The sequence below is a fragment of the Uloborus diversus genome, chromosome 1 (genome assembly GCF_026930045.1).
Source record: "Uloborus diversus isolate 005 chromosome 1, Udiv.v.3.1, whole genome shotgun sequence".
NCBI classification, from domain to species: Eukaryota; Metazoa; Arthropoda; class Arachnida; order Araneae; family Uloboridae; genus Uloborus; species Uloborus diversus.
Window position 1 is genome coordinate 186,518,503 of NC_072731.1, and position 20,415 is coordinate 186,538,917.

At 33.9% G+C, this 20,415-nt stretch overlaps 1 protein-coding gene across 1 annotated transcript in view; it reads right to left on the reverse strand.

Moving 5' to 3' along the window:
- The window catches only part of LOC129217716 (GATA zinc finger domain-containing protein 7-like), a 56,636-nt gene that overhangs the window by 29,436 nt on the left and 6,785 nt on the right, over nucleotides 1–20,415 (reverse strand). The window contains exon 2 of the mRNA XM_054852055.1: nucleotides 16,413–17,699. Within this exon, the coding sequence (XP_054708030.1) occupies nucleotides 16,413–17,699 (1,287 nt within the window). The remainder of the gene's footprint in view (nucleotides 1–16,412; nucleotides 17,700–20,415) is intronic.

Below are 20,415 nucleotides of genomic sequence, written 5' to 3' on the forward strand. Positions count from 1 at the left end.
TATTCTAAAGTAAAAGGATATTTAGATAAAACTATATCAATTTGTAAAACTCCATGGTATGCTTGTGTTTGCACTTTTGGATTTTCTAGCTTCAATGCAGAATGGGACCAAACTATTCATACAACAAAACAAAACTGAAACAGAATAATGCTTGCGTCATCACATGTTATCTTAGAGGTATACAACGTATCCGGAAGAATACGTTGATAGGATAGAATGGAAGATACTCATTCATTTGTTCCTGAAAACAAATAATCAATCAAACTTTTGTGAACTCTTAAATTTTTCTTAAACGTTTAAAGCTATCTTTTTTTGTTGCATATTCTCTGAGCTGGAAACGTTTACAAAAAAAAAAAATCTTAAAACCTCTACCTTGCGTGAAATGACCATCACTAGCATTTTCAACCGCTATGAATCTATCTGCTGATGGTGGATGAATCTAAGACTTTTCCTAAATATTAAAATCTGCTGCTTTGATTCCGAACTCACTCGAAATTTCCGAATTCTTCATTGCATTTGGCATTTGGACATTTAGCATTTTACATTTTAAATTTCGAAGCTTTGTGTTTCTATTTCAGTTTTGGAATCGATAATAACTTAGGTCAGGTTTGCTCTTTTTTAAAGATTTCTAATGGTTCTGGGTTCGGTCTGGTATGGGTCTCAATTTGCAGAAGCTTTTTGGAACATTTGACACCACTGTGTCAGGCACTATACTTCAATGCAGTCATAGTCAAGTACCTATACTTGGGACAGTACGCTTGGGAACGTGGAAATACTACATTCAAAAGATTAAGAAGTTTGCAGAGACAGTCAATATTTTCAAGGGCAAGTATACATTCTGATATTCTGAAATATGTGAAAATTTACACGACTATATTACTTCTATCGTTTTTTCTTTATTTAGTTGCAAAATAAACTTCTTTCAAAATAAACTTCTTTAAAATGATGATTGGTGTCCCAAGCTATAATCTATTGCTGCGTACATAAAAGAAAAATCAAAATGTTAAATGTCCCAATTTAGGAAGGATTATTCCTTTGGGACAACATTTTTTTTTTTTTGTTTTATTTCTTGGGGGACATCAACACATCTGTACCCCGTCCAGAGGTAAAGTATTAAGGTTCTTCCTTAAACTAAGAATACTTTGTTGAAATTGAAAACAAATGATTAATATGCGACGAAAGGTAGAAATTCATAAGTGTATCATGTAAGAGCAATTAATTGACTGTACACTAAACATCCTCCTACTGTCGTTTCCTCGTATTCATCTATCTCTAAATCCTATTTTCCCCCCTTCCTTTATGTAAGAAAACAAGATGAAATGTAACCATAAAGCTTACCGATTTATTTTATTTTATTTTATTTTTCAAATAAAAGATGGAAGACGTCCATGAAACCCGCTGATTTCAACAAGAGCCCCCCATTCGTGCTTACAAGTCTTACTTGATTCCCGCAGCGGCCTCCAACTGAGCAAAAAGCACTTCTGAACAAGAAGAGATTGCATGCGGCATTCGAGTCTGGATGGCCAGATGGCACGTTTTATAGTGATGGATTGTCAGTTATTATTGGAATGGTGCATTTCTTTTCAGCTAAAGTGCTAACGGTTAGAAATGGTAAGCCTTCTTGCGAGTCCATAAAAATTGCCTTGCTAACAAATTTCTTATCATCGTTTTGATTTCAGAATAGTTAGTTCTTTCTGAGGAAAACTTTTGCTTTGTTCGAAATTTGAAACTTCGTATAAATATATAATTTGGCATTTTACATTTAAAACTTCGAAGCTTTATGTTCTTATTTCACGTTTTTACATCTATAATAACTTATCTTTTTGGTCAGATTTGTTCTTTTTTAAAGATTCTTAATGATATGGTTCTCGGTTCGGTCTGGTATGGGTCTCACTCTCAAACAACACTATAGATGCTGGCATCATTTTTGGGTTTTTAAACAATAGTATCCTCCGAAAACATAAACATGCAGCGCATAATCGATCAACATATGTATTCATAACTTTTTACTTTTCAAGGAAGCCAGAACTTGTTTCTACATTTCATTTCAATTTAATTCTATACTCCTGCTGTGAATCTTATACTCAGAAAATACTACATTACCTAAGAGTAGGGGAAGGTCTAGATAATTTCGACATTCCCCATAACTGAGTAAAAAGCTTTCATTTTTTTATGATTTAAATGAAATATAGCACCTGTTGTGTTACAACATATTGCTAAGTCTTCGTTAGATTGAAATAAAGATCAACCATGGATGCAAAGTCATAAATTAGAAATCATGACATTTTAGGAAATGATGACGTAAATTAGTTTGTAGAAATTTTTGAGGGAAAAAAGGAAAAAGGAAACTCTTGTGTTCTAAAGAAACTTCTGAGTACAATATTTCCAGAAGCAACAAATTATTCTTTTAAGCAATGGCTCTCATCCAGTGGTATGCTACCTCTTGAGGTATATACGCGAAAGTGTGTAAGTGGTACGGGAAAAGTACAAAATTATATTGTATAGAATTTAGTTATACTAAATTTTTGAGTAAAGTCGTTTGAACCTCATTAAACAATACTGTTGCGTTACTCTGTTAACTTCTAGAATGGTATTGAAATAGAATACGAAGAAATGACAGATATTACTGTGAAATACCTTCCAGGTTTTATCACAACTTACTTGCGAGAAAAATGGTCTCGAAGTTGAACTTTCTTGACATATATATATATATATATATATATATATATATATATATATATATATATATATATCCCAATAATTATTATCCAGACATTTTTAATTGTATGTCTGATTTTAAAATGAGTTTGCAATAACATGTCTAGTAAAATGAAATATCTTGGTATTAATTTCATTTATCTATTTTAATAAAACTAACGTTTTAACAGGTGAGACTTTAATTTACTCATTTTAGCAAAAATTATATGTTTTTTCTTTTTCTTTTTTTGTAGAGGGGGCGGTACGCATAGTTAATGATTCATAAAAATGGCACATGGGTTGAAAAAATTACCGTCTTTTAAAGGTCAATTGCATAGCTCACCAATGTTAATGTTTCTACGAAAAAGTCGTTTTATCAGCTAACTGCGTTTCTTGTGATAGAGCACTTCAGAAGTTACACATTAGCCATCAGACTCGTATTCTTCATATTTTAACCGAGCATAAACTTTCTGAACTTCAGGTACAACATTTAATGTAAATACTTTTTTGAAAAATAATGCAATATTACTAAAGAGAAAAAAAGAAATTTTCCAAATAGATGCTACACAAAGCCTCGAAGCTCTATAGAGTCCTAAAATACAAACAAATGACATCCTTTTTTTGTTTGTTTGTTTTTGTTTTTGATACATTTTCATTCATGCATAAATTCCCAAGTACAAAACGGACAAATTCTATATCGTCGCCTCAGAGCAATAGTAGGACATCTTAGTGTTATTCCTGGGATAAAATGTCTTACTGTTGCTCTGAGGCGACGATATATCGCTTAAGAGGATGCTTGCATCCTGTTAATGAATTAAGTAATTCAAAAGCTGATGCCAACAGTTTTAAAAGCCACGAAGATTAGTAACGATAAACAAATAAGTTATATTTACATAAATTCGACATTCATTTCATACTTTAATGGGACTTTAATCTTGAAGAGGACAGGAATTTCATACTAATTGACAAAGATTTCTTTTATTTATTTATTTATTTTTTTGAAATGAATTGCTATTTTGAAAGAAGAAAAATCTGTTACTTTATTTTTTTTCTCGTTTCTTTCTTTCCCATTCCATTATTACAATAAATGAGCATCAAGAAAAACCAAAATCAATGAGAAAAAGATCATATGAGGGAGATTATATTGGCATTTAAGTGCCAAAGGGGGGAAAAAATGAAGATAACCAGTACAAATGGAAAGTGAACCTCTCCTCTGTTTTGGAGCAAGTGATAGAACTAGTAACCCTGGTATATGCTATACTAAACAGCACGACTTAGGAAAAAAAATAACAAAAGCCTAGTTAGAGCCGCAAATGTAAGCGCGTTTTACTCAAAACTTGAAAATACCCACTTACATCTCTTTACTTCTCACTGCCTCATATTTAATAGGGAAAAAAGCATCTAATTCATCAGAAATGCAAATTTAAAATTTTCTTCTTTAAATAGCAATAAAAACTATTCAAAGCAAATAATAAAACTTCAATTTAATAATTAATTACACTTTTTCATTGAAGCTTTCATCTCCTATTATTCATAACAAATGTAGCTTTCCAAAATTCAAAAAATATATTACTCATCTTTTATCAACTGGCAATTGGTATAACGAAGCATTCAAATCTTTTAACCGTGCTTTTGTTGATAGCACGTTTATATTAAAGCACCGTTTATACGTTTTTGAAGGGACTGTATGAAAAAATCGAACTGAAAAGAACGCATAATAGGTACACATTAATGTGTATTAGACTGTGCAGGGACCAATTTAAAAAACGTATTTTTAATAAAAATGTATGAAAGAGAAACGTTAAATGGTGCTTCAGTGTCTTACTGAAAGCAAGAAAAACTTCATGTACTAGAAAATTTCATTCGTACCTTTACGAGAGTAGGTACTCAGGGCCTTATTTAGAGGTGCATCTCATTGCAAATGATTGTACCAATGCCACTTACCAAGCCTTATTTGATAAAGTACTTTTCAAAATTTTCCCAAGAAAAATAAAAATACAAGTGTTTAGCTACTACAGTGAAGACCGTTTATACGTTTTTGAAGAGACTGTATGAAAAAATCGTAAAACTAGAGAGAAAAAAGTATAATAGATACACATTAATGTGTATTACTCTGCAGGGACCAATTTAAAAAACGTATTACTAATAAAAACGTATAAAAGAGAAACGTAAAAATGGTGCTTCACTGTATTTGTCATTGGATATTTATCTTTGGAAAAGTGAGTTGCTTCACCTTTATAAACTAAAAGATGTAACTAAATTTTATACATTTAGCAAACAATACGCATTTATAGAATACGGAGGTGCACCACTTTTACAAATGAGCCACTCATATCTTAAAAGGATAAAATAAACTCAATTCAAATTAAATTAAATTCAATGATTTGAAAGTAAAACTTTACGGACTGATCTATTAGTCATCTGAAAATTTTAAATATGTTAGAACAGTTCTCCCCTCGTTACACAACTCCACCCATTTCTTCTCTCGCACGTCAACAACGCAGGTTGTTAATCGCTGTGAATTGAAGTTAAACGAAACGGAAACATCGCGTAAATAACCATGAACCGAGTAAAGCAGTATCTCCTACGCGTTCGCCAGTTAATTTTAGAATTGCCATAAATCGCTGGTAAACACCTTTGCGAAATTTGTGACACATTTCACTTAGTCTGGTAGTAAACGATATTATCCAAACGTCAACAAACTGTCTCATCTGGAAAAACAGAAAATTTTCAATGTGTTTAAAAGTTAGTTCTCCAGGAGTTTCGTCAGATTTGAAGTTAAAGAATTTGAATAAGTTGTTATCTTTTCGCATGCAGTGTGCTGCTTTTTCTATTTAAAATATTTTGCTCATTGAAGTGTTTTAGATGAAAATATTTGCATTATCTCTTGGGTTTTGGCCTTGGGATCCCACCAGGGGCGTGCACAGGGGCGCGGGAGAAGAAACACCTGTTGGCCCGGGCCCGAGCCTGAAGGGGGCCCAATATTTTTTAATATAGGGGTGAATTATAGGGGTACACAATATGGAGGAATGCCCGGAAAAGTCATTTGTGACGGGCCATAAAATTTTTGTGCACACCCTTGGCCTCCACTATTAGGGACTCCGAAATGGCAAAAATTGTTTTAGTATGTGGCTTAAATTGTTTTATCTAATGGCTAAAATTGTAAAGTTTGAATACAGGGGGTCTCAAGAATTTTTCGGTCTTGGGCCCCTAAATATCGTAACCGGGCTTTGGGACAACTCCTAGGCTTTTGGCAATATTGGCAATTTTACAATAGCAGGAGCGTTGTCGGAGGAAGTGGGAGGGTAGGGATAAAACCCCCTCCGAAGCTCAGAAAATTTCCTTTAATGATCATAGAAAGAGACTAAAACTAACCATATCCCCCTTTGAAATTATCCAGATAACAATACTGACTGAGCAAGTGATATTGATACTTATCAAGACGCAGTAATACTATAGCACGAAAATTCGAATGAAATGGCACAAGAAATATGCACAATTTAAAGAACTGACTCAGAAAATAACACGAGAAACATATACACTCGATCATTAGCTCGATCTATCCCGGGGGGGGGGGGTCACTATCGTATTTATATGCATGTATTTGACGCACTGGTGCAAGCCAGCAGCGTCGCAATGCTGTGATTAGGATCTGCTTAGCCTTCTCAATGCTGCCAGGTTGGGTTTGCTTCGACTATAGAGTTGTCATTGTGATCTAAAACAAAGGGTTATGAATCCCATCCCCGAAAAACAGACCCCTCACTTCTTCCCTGCACTCAATATGTAACTGACATTTATACATTTTTCGCTTCTAAGATCCTAAACCATTCTCTGGAATAGTTCAAAATCCTGTTGTCAAATCATAAGAAGTAAATGTTTTAGGCTCTTATCAAAAAGAAAAGAGAAAAAATCGAGAAAATTTTTGAAGACAGAATTTTTGATCATTAATAAATAATTTAGAAGAAAATATAAAAGAAAAAAAAATGACATTACAGTTTTGACATTTTTGATGAGGATATGAAATGTACTTTTAACAGGAGTGTCCACCTAGGAGGTGTCATGACGTTGACTGTGCAATTGACATTTTTAAGGGGGGGGGGGGTTGAGGGGTAATTTTTGCTTCGAGTGGCTTTTATTTTGGGGTTGTCTTCATAATATTTAGGACCCCCTAAATATTATGAAGACAACCCCCTCCCTTGCTTTTAGCGGGGTGGGCACCCCTGTTTTAACTACGTCATTCGATTAAATGCCTTTTATTTCTCCATTAAAAATATTTTCTATGAATTCAATAACAACCAGGCTTGTCGTTCGGGCGACCAGAGGAGTCAAATGGCTCCCTGGATTTTAAAAACATAATGCTAATTCAAATAAACATTACTCCATTCATTTTTATTTTATTATTTTTTCTGATAATATGTATTATGTTTTTACACCTTGCCTCCTCTCCGCCCCCCCCCCCTCTACCCTGGAAAATATTCAAATGACCGGTCTGATAATAAGTAGGTTTAAAGCCTGGAAAAGGACTTGGAGCAGTAAACAGGGAAATCTGCAAAATTTAAATTTTTTTCTTACTTAGAGTAACAGTTGGAGAGACGCCACACCTTCAGAAAATAAGTGTTTAAGAAAGAAATGGCTATATTTCTCACTATTTATTTTTACTTACTCATAGACGCTTCCTTCTTAACGTGTTAGTTCTTGTTCGATTGCGTTTGAGTGTGACGTGATGTGTATGACGAAAAGATTACTTTCGAGAGAGAATTTTTGACGAAAATTTTGAGTCGCAGCGGTTTTAATAAGTGTTAAATGTAAACAAAGATACTGTGAAGTAAGGACTGGTTTTAAATATTTGATTTATATATATATACCTTGTTATTAACTTATTTCAACTACATTTTGCAATATATGTTAATACTTACCTTTTTTATACCTATGTGGCATCTCTCCCACGTAATGAGGAGAGATTCTAAACTTTTCAAACGTGTCAATGAAGGGGTGTTTTGTTTGTTATTTTTCTGTCTTTAGATTGCTAAGAAAATACACGAGGAAGCATACGGAATCAGGAGGCAGTGGAGTGAAGATAACTTAATTCTGGCTATTGAAAAAGTAAAAAAAAAAAGAAGAAATATCGAAAAATGAAGTTTGAAAACCTTATGGAATGCTGTGGGAAATCCTACATCAGGTTTTAAAGCTTGTGGAATATTCTCAGTCAATCCTAATGCTATTCTAGATCATTTCTTTGCTATATCTGATTTAATTAAAGTAGCTATTCTTGACATTCCTCATGAAAGTCATGCCAGTCCAGCTTTATCTCCACAAAAACTATCAACTTCAAGACAAACATCCACTAGTAAAGAAACCCCCACAAAGATTCTTCATAAGTCTTATCGAGTTCCAAAACTACCTAGCTCGACAGTGAAGCGAAAACATGTTGCTTGTGTGCGCGGAATGTAGAGAAAATTATTATCTAAGAAAGAAACGGATTAAATGTTCCTTTTGCCGAAAATGGCTGCATGAGGCAATGTACGCTCCTCATTGTAATAATTGTAGTAGAGAAATAATCCGCAAAAAGTTCAAAAACATGGAATAATAACAAATATGGTATCTCTCCTACACTATGTGGCGTCTCCCACACGCTATGGGAGAGATGGCTTGTTGTCAACTTATAATTTTTTTTTCTTTAAGTCTAAAGCTCATTATTGGTAATTTTAATACTTAATAATAGAGTAACTTCAAAATGAAACATAAAGGGTTGATTTATATTGCATTTGAATTTTTTATCTAATTTCTACAAAAAGCATCGCGTAACTCCCATTTACCCTAAACAATCGCATATATATTTCTATTCCATCATGCTGGGAAAGGAGGCTAGCTAATAAGTGTAATTTTCCTTACTGATTGTCATAATCAATTTACCGAAGGAAAAAGTACTGTAAATACATTTTTAAACGTTCCCTTAATAATGAGAAAAAACTCGTTTTGGTAAATAATGTGATGGAGTAACATATTGTAAAGGGGTATGACAAAAGAAAGATTTTGAGTATAACAAGTGCTAAGTTCCAATGATCTGGGGGCCTTTCTTAAGACTAAATTTAAGTTTTTTTCTGAACAATGGGTGAAAAACAGCATCATAGGGAAACCACTATAACTGATCTTGGCACAAAACATATTGGGTGTTGCTCACAATTTTTGCAATGGTAACCTCCAAATTTATCATTAACTGCTTAACACCAGTGCATCATTTGCCCTTCATCCCCAACTCTAATTATAAACTCTTTCTTTAACTAGCGTTAATTTTAAAACCCTCCCATGGCTGTGGATGAAGTTTAAAAGAAGTTACCCTGCTATAACCATTGTCGCTGCATTCTTTTCCAGCGAAGAGAATGTATTTTTATTATTTACGAAGCATAAAGAAGTAAGTTCTAAAGCATTGTGTACAATGTTACATTAAAGCATAATGCATGATTAAATAACACTAATAAGTGTATTGGAAAAAAAAAATTAAAGTTTTACAAAATATTTAAAAAATTCATATTATATACTTTTATGTTATCTGTTGAAAGAATTTAAAAAATGGTATGAAATTTTTTTAATTTGATATTCTACAACGTATAAACTTGAACTTAAAATTAAAAGAAAAAAAAAACGAATTTGGTACCTTGTTTGATCCTCAAGTTTCGCCATCTTTCGAGAATCTAATATTCGATCAGAAAGTTTTCCCTCTTATTCCGACGACCCATTAAAGTTCAAATTTTCAACCAAAAAAAAAAAAAAAAAATTCTTAGTGTAGGCTTACGTTATATTTTTAAAAAATTAAGAAAAAAAATAATGGGCCAGTCAGCACAAACTATTTATAAGAATACATTAAAACAGATTTATTAATTTGCATTTTTTTTTTTTTTTTTTTTTGTACAACAATTTAAAATTTGTTCTTGCGCCCGTTCTCTTCTTTACTTTTTTGCATTATTATTATTATTAAATTTTGAATTTTACATGTACAACGCTAGTAAGATTAAAACAAGTTGCTCTCGTTACAAACTTCTGCTGTCATGTAACATACTGTTTTGCAACAATTTATTATCATTTCAGAAACAATGAAAGATGGAATTTCAGATACAAATACCAAGTCTTATGCTGTGTTTCGCTGTATGAAAAATAGTAACGACAAGTTTGCTTTCAACAATAAGCTGCTCCAAACTGTAATTTGATGCTACGTTTACTTTTCGGACCCGAGTTTATGAACAGGGTTGCAAGAGACAAAGAACTTTTAAAGGAGAAAGGCTGGAGCTCGAAAGTCCGCACGACGTCAATAAAAAAGTTTTCAAAGGAAGGCATTAATCAAATATATTGCGTAAATTGCGATTGAATGACAATATAAGACGTAAAAAATAAATACTGTTTTGATCAAAAAATCCCCTTCAGAAGGTATTTTTGATTAAAACAACCCTTCTAGAAGGTACTTCTGGCTGCGCTAGTGGTTTGCATAGATTATAATTTTCAAATTGAAGGGCTTGGGACAGAAATGTGACAAGCCACAAGGAGTGACTTTTCGATCAAAATTTTTGTTTCTCATTACTAAAATGGAAATAAATATGACAATGGATTATGTCATTTGGAGATATACATATCTGGATTTAGTATTGCAGAATATAGAAAGTATAATACCTTTGAAAAATTCTACATATATTTTATCTTAAGTTGAAAATAGGCTTACTAAAAATTCACATCATGCGGCATATCACATTTTTGCCCCGAGCCCTTCAATTTTAATAGCCAGAACGTTCTTTTAAGTAAGCCATTTATTCACTTTTTTTTGTCATATATTGGTGGAGAATCATCTCCGCTCCCCGTCCCCCAATCAAACGCCACTCGTATTTAAAACAGGAAATATTGGACTAATGCTTTGTTGAGAAATGATATAGAAAAGTATCTGAACACATTTTGTAATGTCCTGTAAGCAATTTTGAGTATGTTTGTACAGCAAAATATAGTTTTTTATTGTCATAAATGGGAATTTCACGTATTCAAGGATTTTGTAGGTTAACTATCCACATTATCAGGATGTTGTATTATGAAGATTGCAATTGGTCCCAGCTAGGCATTGATAAAGAAAAGGTTTAGAGAATGAATCTCCTCTTAGAATATCAAAGGGTTTTAGAGAGCAAGAGAGTGTTGACTAGGAATGCACTGATAAGTAAATTGGTCGATTACCGATTAATCGGCTCTGGCCGATTAATGATCATAATTATTATTTTTAATACTACCAATTCCACCGTCATTTTTTTTTTTTTTTTTTTTGTTTCTTTTTTTGACCTTAGGAATAGTAAACGGTTTATTTCTAAGAGACGATTTTTCTCCTCTTTCCTAATTTCTAAAAGAATTCATGCAATTTCTTTCAGTCAGTTTTCATATTAAAGTTAATAAAATCACATAATGTGTACCAGACATGAAAATTTTAAAATATTAGAGGCAGCCTATGGTCAGCATTAAAATTTAGGATCATGTTTTTAATTTAAATTTATTTTTAAATTATTAGTATCTATTTAATCCAAGTTTTTATGTATTATAAAAAATATAAGGTTATCTAAAAACATTATTAATATCGACTATAAGTCGATAAGTATCGACTCATGAAACATGCTGCAACATTGTACATATGTGCATATTTGTTCAAAATAAAAATAATATTACTTCAACCATCAATTTGTAAAAAACCAATAATAAAGTGTGTACATATTTTTTTGCATCTAACAATATTTTGAAAAAAAAAATTTTTTTTTTTGGAATCAAAAATTAAATTTAAATTGTTTGTTGTATGATGTAATCATATGCAAGGTTTTGAGAAACAAAATAATCGAAAAAATTATCAAGTAGTGTCAGCAAAAGCTGGGGTTAGAGTAAATTAGGAAATGATCCTGATTTTCTTTTAAAAAATACAAAAAAAAAAAAACATATGGGAGTTTTTTCTTTTTCGTTAGAGAGAGTTAAGGGAGATTTCAGTGGGATCATAAACACATTTATTTATTTCTGTTACATTTCTGTCCGTCAAAAGATAAATAGAAATAACATTAATAACATAAAATAAAAAGCAGCTGCAAAGCAGGTATTATGAAAAGTTGGGGGGGGGGGGGGTAAATATTTTTCGCACTCCAATTTAAAAGTCCTGTGTATTTCATTCAGTTTTGCTCACTTTCTAAACCATTTGATTTAATCGGTACACTTTCATACTGCTGTTCTAAAATAATGTTTGCAGCAAATTACGTTTATTTATCATTCATAAATGTGTTCAACATAGCTTCTTGTTAAAGGTATGCTTTAAAAAAGTTATTTTGAAAAATATTTTTTTCCACCGATTAATAGGCAAAATTTGGCCGATTATAAATAGTCGGCAAAGTGGCCGATTATAGCCATCGGTGCATCCCTAGTGTTGACGAATGAACATTGAACATCCATCGATCGTTTAAACCGTTAAAATCCCTGGTTCTAAGTTCATGGACTATGAAAGTAAAAATAATTGAACTTTAAGAGAAACAAAAACCTTAAATCAAAGATGAACAAATATTTCAGATATTGAGTCGGCTCTAGCATGAAGTCATGAAATCAACGTAATTAAGCATCATGTTTCAATGAAAGCAGCACGTATTTCGGCGTTCTTCAGTTCGTATAAAAATGTGATAGTATGGGACAAAAGCAGCGGCATACTCCCCACAAAAAATCTACATTTTTGTCTAAAAGTTTTGTTTTCGACGCCTCGAGTGGCATTCATCTGATGGTAATGACACCCAAAATGTATTAAAGAATTTCTAAAACATATATAAATACACTAATTAGGAAATTTTCGTTTAAAATATCTTGAATACTTGAATTTAAATCAAATTTCCATGGAAAGAGAGCACAATATTGCGGCGAGGGGCGGTTGCATCTGTTGTCTATAGGGCAAGCTCTACATAAAGTGCATTCGTAATTCATATACTTTATCTTTTAAACATTCGTTTTACCACAAAATTAAAATGAGTTGCCTCTGAAAATTGTACGAACTTCTTGTTAACATGAAACATTAAAATGTTTTTATTTTTATTTATCTTTTTCATTTTTAGCAGGCAGGAGGGGGGGTACCACAAATTATCGCTCCGGGGGACACTCCTGCTAACAACTCCCACTGCGCGCCCTAATTTTATCCAGTTATGTACAATGAATTGTTTGCATTTTGCCTGTAGTTTTTTTAACGTGCATCAATTCTAACAAATTAATTTCATTATTTCATTTTACATTCCTCTAAGTTTTCTCTTCTCTACCTCTCTCTAAAAATTTCTTTCTTTAAATTACGATGCACATTAATTTAAATCATGATTTCTAATTAATATCTACTAGAAGTTCAAAATGTATTTTCCCAATTTTCAAGTTAATCCACTCCACATCTCACAAGCTGATTAGAATGATGGGAAAGCACGAACACAAAGCATGTCTTATCACCAGTGATGTAGGATGGAAAACGGACAGCCAAAAGATAACAAACATGCTGAGATGGTGATAAGATTATATAACGTGTTACGAAGTGCAACAAAAAGCAAGAGCGTTGTTTAAATATACAAAATATAGTAAAATGTCTTGTTAGTCCCTGATTTCTTACGTAGTGGAGGGAAGATTGATGGGTCAAAGAAATACCTGAAGAGGGAATGCGGTACATAGTTCCTAATTACAGGGATGGGCTTATCTTTCTTTATTGACCGAATTTGAAGAATTTTGCTCCATGCAGGAAAATTTTAGCAAAACTCTGTGTTACAAGCTGTAAGTTACCGAGACTAAGGAAGGATTACAAGTATTGTGATGGGAGGCTTTCCCCAAATGATGTCACATTTTGAGGGGGAGAGGGGTTCATAAAATTGTGACAGTTTGTGTTAGGCGGGAGGAAGGGGGGTAACAATAAGTTTGACATCACGGATGAAAAAGAGCGTAATGTACGACGGGGGGGGGGGGGGGGGGGGGGGGTAAAACGTAGCAATTTGTGACACATGGGGAGGGGGACAAATTTGAAATAAAAAGTGACGTCACTTATGGACAGCCCTAGGTACAAAAAACTGTGATCTTCTCATTTAAGTTTTATAGAATTTTTTTGTTCTTAATATCTTTTAATTTTTTACTTTGAAACTAATTTAATATAATTCTGGTCTCATGAGTTAAACAACATTCTTTATTTATTAATGAGTTATTCCTAAGCATTCATTGTTCAAATTATAGTTTTAAAAAAAGCTTTTCTTTTGTTTAATCAGACACTAGACGTACAATGTTAATAATTCCAATGAAAAATTAATTTTAATTTTATGTTACACATAAAATTAAAGAACTTATATTTTCATTGAACTGCTTTTGCATATATTTCGTAAAAGTGTTGAATATCAGCATAATGGCACTGTACAAATAAAGAGTAGACTATTTAATAACAATACTAATGAAAAAGACAGTCACAAAATGTGTCATAAAATTGATGTTTCGCAAAGCAATTATTATAATTTTCACAAAATGTTTAAAAGTTTAAAATGTTTGAAAGTTTAAAATGTTTAATAGATTAAAATGTTTAAAATATATTCTGCTTGTCTCGTTTTGAAAAAACTTATACAAATTGCTTAAGTGCTAACTTTTTGGACTTTCAGCCTCTTTGACCGAATTTGACTGTATCAGGTTCAATCAATGATAAACGCAGAAGTTTTGACTTCCCTGTTTTAAATCAGAAAAATTGGTCCTCTTACTCAAGCAAAAAAAGCTTTTTCTAGAAAAATTTCTCAAACTTTGAGATTTTTAAACATTTGTAAAGATCCCAATGGTTTATTTAATAATGAAACTGGTCTTTTCAGAAAAAAAAGTCATTGATTTCATAAATCAATCTTGGTCTTTCCACGATTTTTCAAAAACACAGACGTGTTGATTTACATTAATACAAGCGTAATTCGATATTTGTAACAATACTTTCGTTTCGATGGTCTCTTCAACAGTTTACACTACACATGTAATATTTTACATCAAAAAGAAACCTTAAAATTTACATGCAGTCAAGAGCCTAGACTAGGGAAAATATGAAATGTTCAACATAATTGTTCACTCAAAACATTCGATTGATGTCATATTGTTAATAGTGTTCGCCATTCGTTATCATCACATTTTGGATTTAAAATAGAGTTTTTGGCAATGGAAACTTTGAAGAGGACAATGATGTTATAGGACACGAAACATGCGCAAAAACTATTTCAAGAAATAATTTCATTTTAACGATACATCCTCAAGAAATTTATGCGAAATAACTAAAGTGAAAATGTTTTATAACAACAATTGAAAATATATGTGAAAATAATATGTTCATCTCATTTCTAGTTGCGGTATAGCTCAATCACTTTTTGGTTGAAAATATTTTTTGCTATTACAATTCCAATGACAATTTTTACATTTGTTTAAATGTTTTCTACAGTATTTTATGCTATAAAACACACTTATAAAATGTTAAATTGTGCTATTTCACGTTTTGGAAAAACATTCAAATTTTGAAGCTCATATTTTTTATCTATTTATAAATGTCTGTGGAATCAGCGAAGACAATAATGTATATTGCCAAAAGACAATATATCTCACGGAAATACATTAGTAAATGAAATTTTCACCGCAAAGCAATATCTATTTTAATGCAGAATATGAATAAAAGTTATCTGTAAAATCAGGATTAAATTCACCCGGTCTTGATGAAAAGCGTCTTGTTATTGGTATTGATTATTCAACTGTCTATTTAAATCAATGTATTTAAAATGAAAAAGATTGTTAAGTATTACTACAAAAGTATATATCGATGCATCAAAGCAACAGCAGCTCTAAGCCGTAGCAGCAAGATATCCTACTGTTGCTCTGAGACGTCTATATGTAGGATATTATGAATTGTTAGTATATGTTTGTTTTTAAGTCATTCTCAAAAAAGCAGTTTTGATAAAAAATTACATTGCGTTGGTAATAAAAAGTGCCAGTTAATCTATTGAAACTGAAATTGAAACAGACGCTTTGCTACAGTAAACAATCGATGACGAGCTTGCTCTGAAATAATCATTGGAATCACTTTTTCGTTATGATATATTATTTTCTTCTTTGCTATTAACACAAATTAACCTTTAAAAAAAAAAACCGGTTACACTTTGGTTTATCAAAGGGTAACCAATGAAACAATGGAATAAAACGCAAGAGAAAGTTACCAAAGTGAGTAAAGAGTGACTGACAACAAAAATACTGCATCTCAGTGTTAGTATACAACATTATGAACGAATGTCGTAGTGATTTGTATTTGAACAATCTTGCATAAATGACTTCGTTTTATCCTGCTATACATAATTATTACTGCGATCAAAAAATAAACAAAGTGAGTAATATAAATTCTGATTCTAAAATAGAGATATTCTTTTACAATACGAAATAAATTAAGGATTAATTTCTTCTAAGAGTTATCATTTAATAAATAGAGTGGTTGGAAAAAAATTGAAAATATCAAAATTTTGGTCAAAATTAACATATAACATTATTCTATTTTAAAGCTTCTAAAAAGCACCTAAGAATATGCATCTTTTAACGAAATCTTTTTTTTTCTACAGGGTACAATTTTTTCAATAGTTTCAGAAAAAGGTTGCAAGTTAGAATGTATGTGATCTATCAAAAAAGGGGAAGTAAAATTTAAAATTTATTTAGCTTACCTTGTCCAAGGTGATGTGCCATTCCATCTGGACAGTATGTATGTTGTAACCCAGAGATGGCAGGATCTAAAAGTCCCCAGTGGCCCATGTCTGGTCGCAAGTAGCCGTGTCCTGAAGAAGAAAATGTCGAGAAGCCTGCTGATCTGTTCAAATCACTTTGATCACACCCACCGGCTTGTGAAGTGGAGGATAAATTTAAAGAGTTTTGTGCCAGATTGAGTCCAGAAGTCAGAGCTGAGATACCGTAACCAGCTGAACTTTGCTGGTGGTCGTGAACTTGCTGTGAACCGGCTGACCAGTGATGTCCACTCTGTGACACCATGGATTGGTGGTGGTTTCCCATGGACTGTCCAGCAGCCACATACGGCAGCATGGTAAGGCCACCAGTTGTTGATGCGTACAATGCTGCTGGAGACGAAGACGGATCCACTGTGTACCCTGAGGATGGTTTGCCCGGGTACATATCTCTACCCGTATATGAAGGAGGCGAGGAGTAATTCCCGGCCATGCTATAAGGAGCCATGCTGCCAAACGTACTGACCATGACGGTGTCACTAGGGCTGATTGTGCCGGCAGCGTCGTTCCCGTCCCTCTCGCCGTCAGGTGGCGCGGATGGTTGCGACAGAGCGACCCCAAAGTGGGCTGACCCTCGACTTTCGTCTTTGACGATGGGAGGAGTCACAGTGGACGATTGGCTATTTGCTTCTGAAACCGGGTGGAGTTTCGTGTCTTCGCACGATATTCCAATTGGTTGAGAATGGTCATTTCCATTGATGGATGGTTCGGCATGGTATGCCCATGGGTCACCGTCTGGAGCGAGGTGGGCGTGTTGCAGCATCCACGTTTCGGAAGTTTTATTTTTATTTTCGTCCCACATTGATTCCGTTTCAACAGAATTTGAATTTCCGAATTTTGATTTTGCCACTTTTGATTCCAATGGGACTTCTTTCATCAAAATATAAGCTTGTGACGGATTTTCGCTATTTTGTGGCCAAATCTTAGGATCATGTATCACGGTGTAAGTGTAAAGATTTTGCATGGAATTGTTCGAATTAGTTACGAATTCCTTTACCGAATTCTCATTTTCGACAATGGATTTTATGTCTTCAACATTTCCAACGTGTAAAATTTCATCATGATGCCAGGAGGATGCCATTTCACTCAGTTTTATCTCTCGACACTGCTGTTCCCAAGCTTGATGAGCATCAAGCTCTCGTTTCTTCTTCCAAAATTCAATATTTGAATCCAAGTGCTGTTGATCCACTTGAAACTTTTCATTGTGAGAATCTGTATTCATATTTTCATTATTCTTCACTGGATGATTCAACCACGAATCTACATCCGCATGGCAGTGGCGGATCACCGCATAGGCGCATGAGGCGATAGCTGGGGCCTCCATCAAAGCAGGGGGCCTCCGAGCAGCGAAGTGTTACATACTCAAAACCAAAATGTTTTGCTTTAGAATTTGCCATGGAAAGTCATAATTTTGAGCGCAAAATGCTCAAAACGCATGGAAATTGACAGTCATGGATTTTAGGCACGGGCTCATTGCTCCCAATAGGGCCACGTCTAAGGGGGCCCTGGGCTTCAGGTGCCTTTGTTTGGATTTTTCGATTTTTTCAGGGGGAAAAATTGTTCGTTTTGAGGATTTGTAATAGAAAGTCATAAATTTCAGTGGAAAATGCTCAAAACTCACGGAATCGACTGTAAGTCATGGATTTAAGGCGCGGGTTTGCTGCTCCCAATAGGGGCCCCTGCGTCTAAAGGGGCCCCAGGCTTCAAGTGCTCTTGTTTGGACTTTTACAGGAGAAAAAATTGCTTATTTTGAAGATTTGCCATAGAAAGTAATCATTTTGAGTGGAAAATGCTCAAAACTCATGGAAATTGACAGTTAGTCATGGATTTTAGGCGCGAGCTGATTGCTCCCAATAGGGCCCCCCAATAGGATTGCTCCCAATAGGGCAGCGTCTAAGAGGGGCCCCAGGCTTCAGGTGCCTTTGTTTGGATTTTTCCAGGAGAAAAAATTGTTTGTTTAGAAGATTTGCAATAGAATTAAAGTCATAATTTTGAGTGGAAAATGCTCAAAACACATGGAATTGTCAATTAGTCGTAGATTTCAAGCACGGACTGTCTGCTCCCAATAGTACCCCATGCGTTTGAAGGGGCCTCAAGCTTCAAGTGCGTTTGTTTGGATTTTTCCAGGAGAAAAAATTGCTTGTTTTGAGGTTTTGCCATGGAAAGTGATCATTTTCAGTGGAAAATGCTCAAAACTCATGGAAATTGACAGTTAGTCATGGATTTTCGGCGCGGGCTGATTGCTCCCAATAGGGCCCCCTAATAGGATTGCTCCCTATAGGGCCGCATCTAAGAGGGCCCCAGGTTTCAGGTGCCTTTGTTTGGATTTTCCCAGGAGAAAAAATTGTTTATTTAGAAGAGTTGCAATAGAATTAAAGTCATAATTTTGAGTGGAAAATACTCAAAACTCATGGAATTGTCAATTATTCGTGGATTTCAAGCACGGACTGTCTGCTCCCAATAGTACCCCATGCGTTTGAAGGGGCCTCAAGCTTCAAGTGCGTTTGTTGAGATTTTTTCAGGAGAAAAAATTGCTTGTTTTGAGGTTTTGCCATGGAAAGTAATCATTTTGAGTGGAAAATGCTCAAAACTCATGGAAATTGACAGTTAGTCATGGATTTTAGGCGCGGGCTGATTACTCCCAATAGGGCCCCCCTAATAGGATTGCTCCCTATAGGGCCGCATCTAAGAGGGCCCCAGGTTTCAGGTGCCTTTGTTTGGATTTTCCCAGGAGAAAAAATTGTTTACTTAGAAGAGTTGCAATAGAATTAAAGTCATAATTTTGAGTGGAAAATACTCAAAACTCATGAAATCGTCAATTAGTCGTGGATTTCAAGCACGGGCTGTCTGATCCCAATAGGGCCCCATGCGTCTGAGCGGGCCCCCAGGCGCCTTTTTTTGGATTTGTTTCAGGTGAAAAAATTGGAACATTAAAAAAAAGTATGTTTTTTCGTATGTACAAGGTGCAAAGTTTCAAAATATATTAGTTTCTTTCCTCCGTAATGCTTCATCAAAACATGCAGCATATTTCGTGTAGTTCCACCGCAGTCATCACTTTTTCTGAGATCGGAGAGTTTTCTTCAAGGTCGTGTGTCCCCTAAAGAAAGTGGGGTGTTAGATAAGGAGTAACAAAAGGATGGGCATTATATGGCTCAAGTTCCACGTTGGGAACAAGAACAGGGGGGTTGACCTTGGGAAAATGACCGGGAGCACCGTTCTTCTTCCCTGCAGTGTTATCTTGTCTTGCAACAGTGGTCAGAATTTTGTTAGTTTAATGAAAGAAAAAAGCCTTCTCCCTAATAAAACAGCCCTGGAAGTTAGGTGAGCAATCAAACTTTTTTTCTCTAATGCCTGAACTTACTTTTTAGTCCAAAGTTTACAAACCAAACTGTTTCAAAGAGTCGGCAAAGTAGTAAAATGTGGGGCAAAGTGAAATGTTTAAGATCACTTACTTTTTTCAATATGAACAAATTGGAATTTTGTTCTAAAATTTACGGCTCATAAACTAGGAACAATATATTTTATAATAAAACTTGCACTGAAACATTATTTTTAATTTTTGGCTATAACTTTGCATATTCAAAAGCAGGTCGACATTTTTACTTTTTTTTCTATGGGGCAAAGTGAAAATTGAAAATTTTTCGAATGAAGTTATTTTTATTAAAGATATCTTTGATCAAATTGAATAAGCAAATAAAAGAATGAATGAATAAAAAAAGAGAAAAGGAAAAAATATGCAAATAAAAAGTTAATTAGTTAATATACGAGAAAAATTAAATGAGTGAATAAAAAAAATTAATTTGAATTCTGAAATTTTGAATTCAAATTATGTGTTTCGCGCTATCACGAGTTGCGACACGACCTTACTCATTGGAGTTAGAAACGGCTCCTGTCCCCCCAAGGTCTCAAGCCTGCCCCTCCTCCTGGG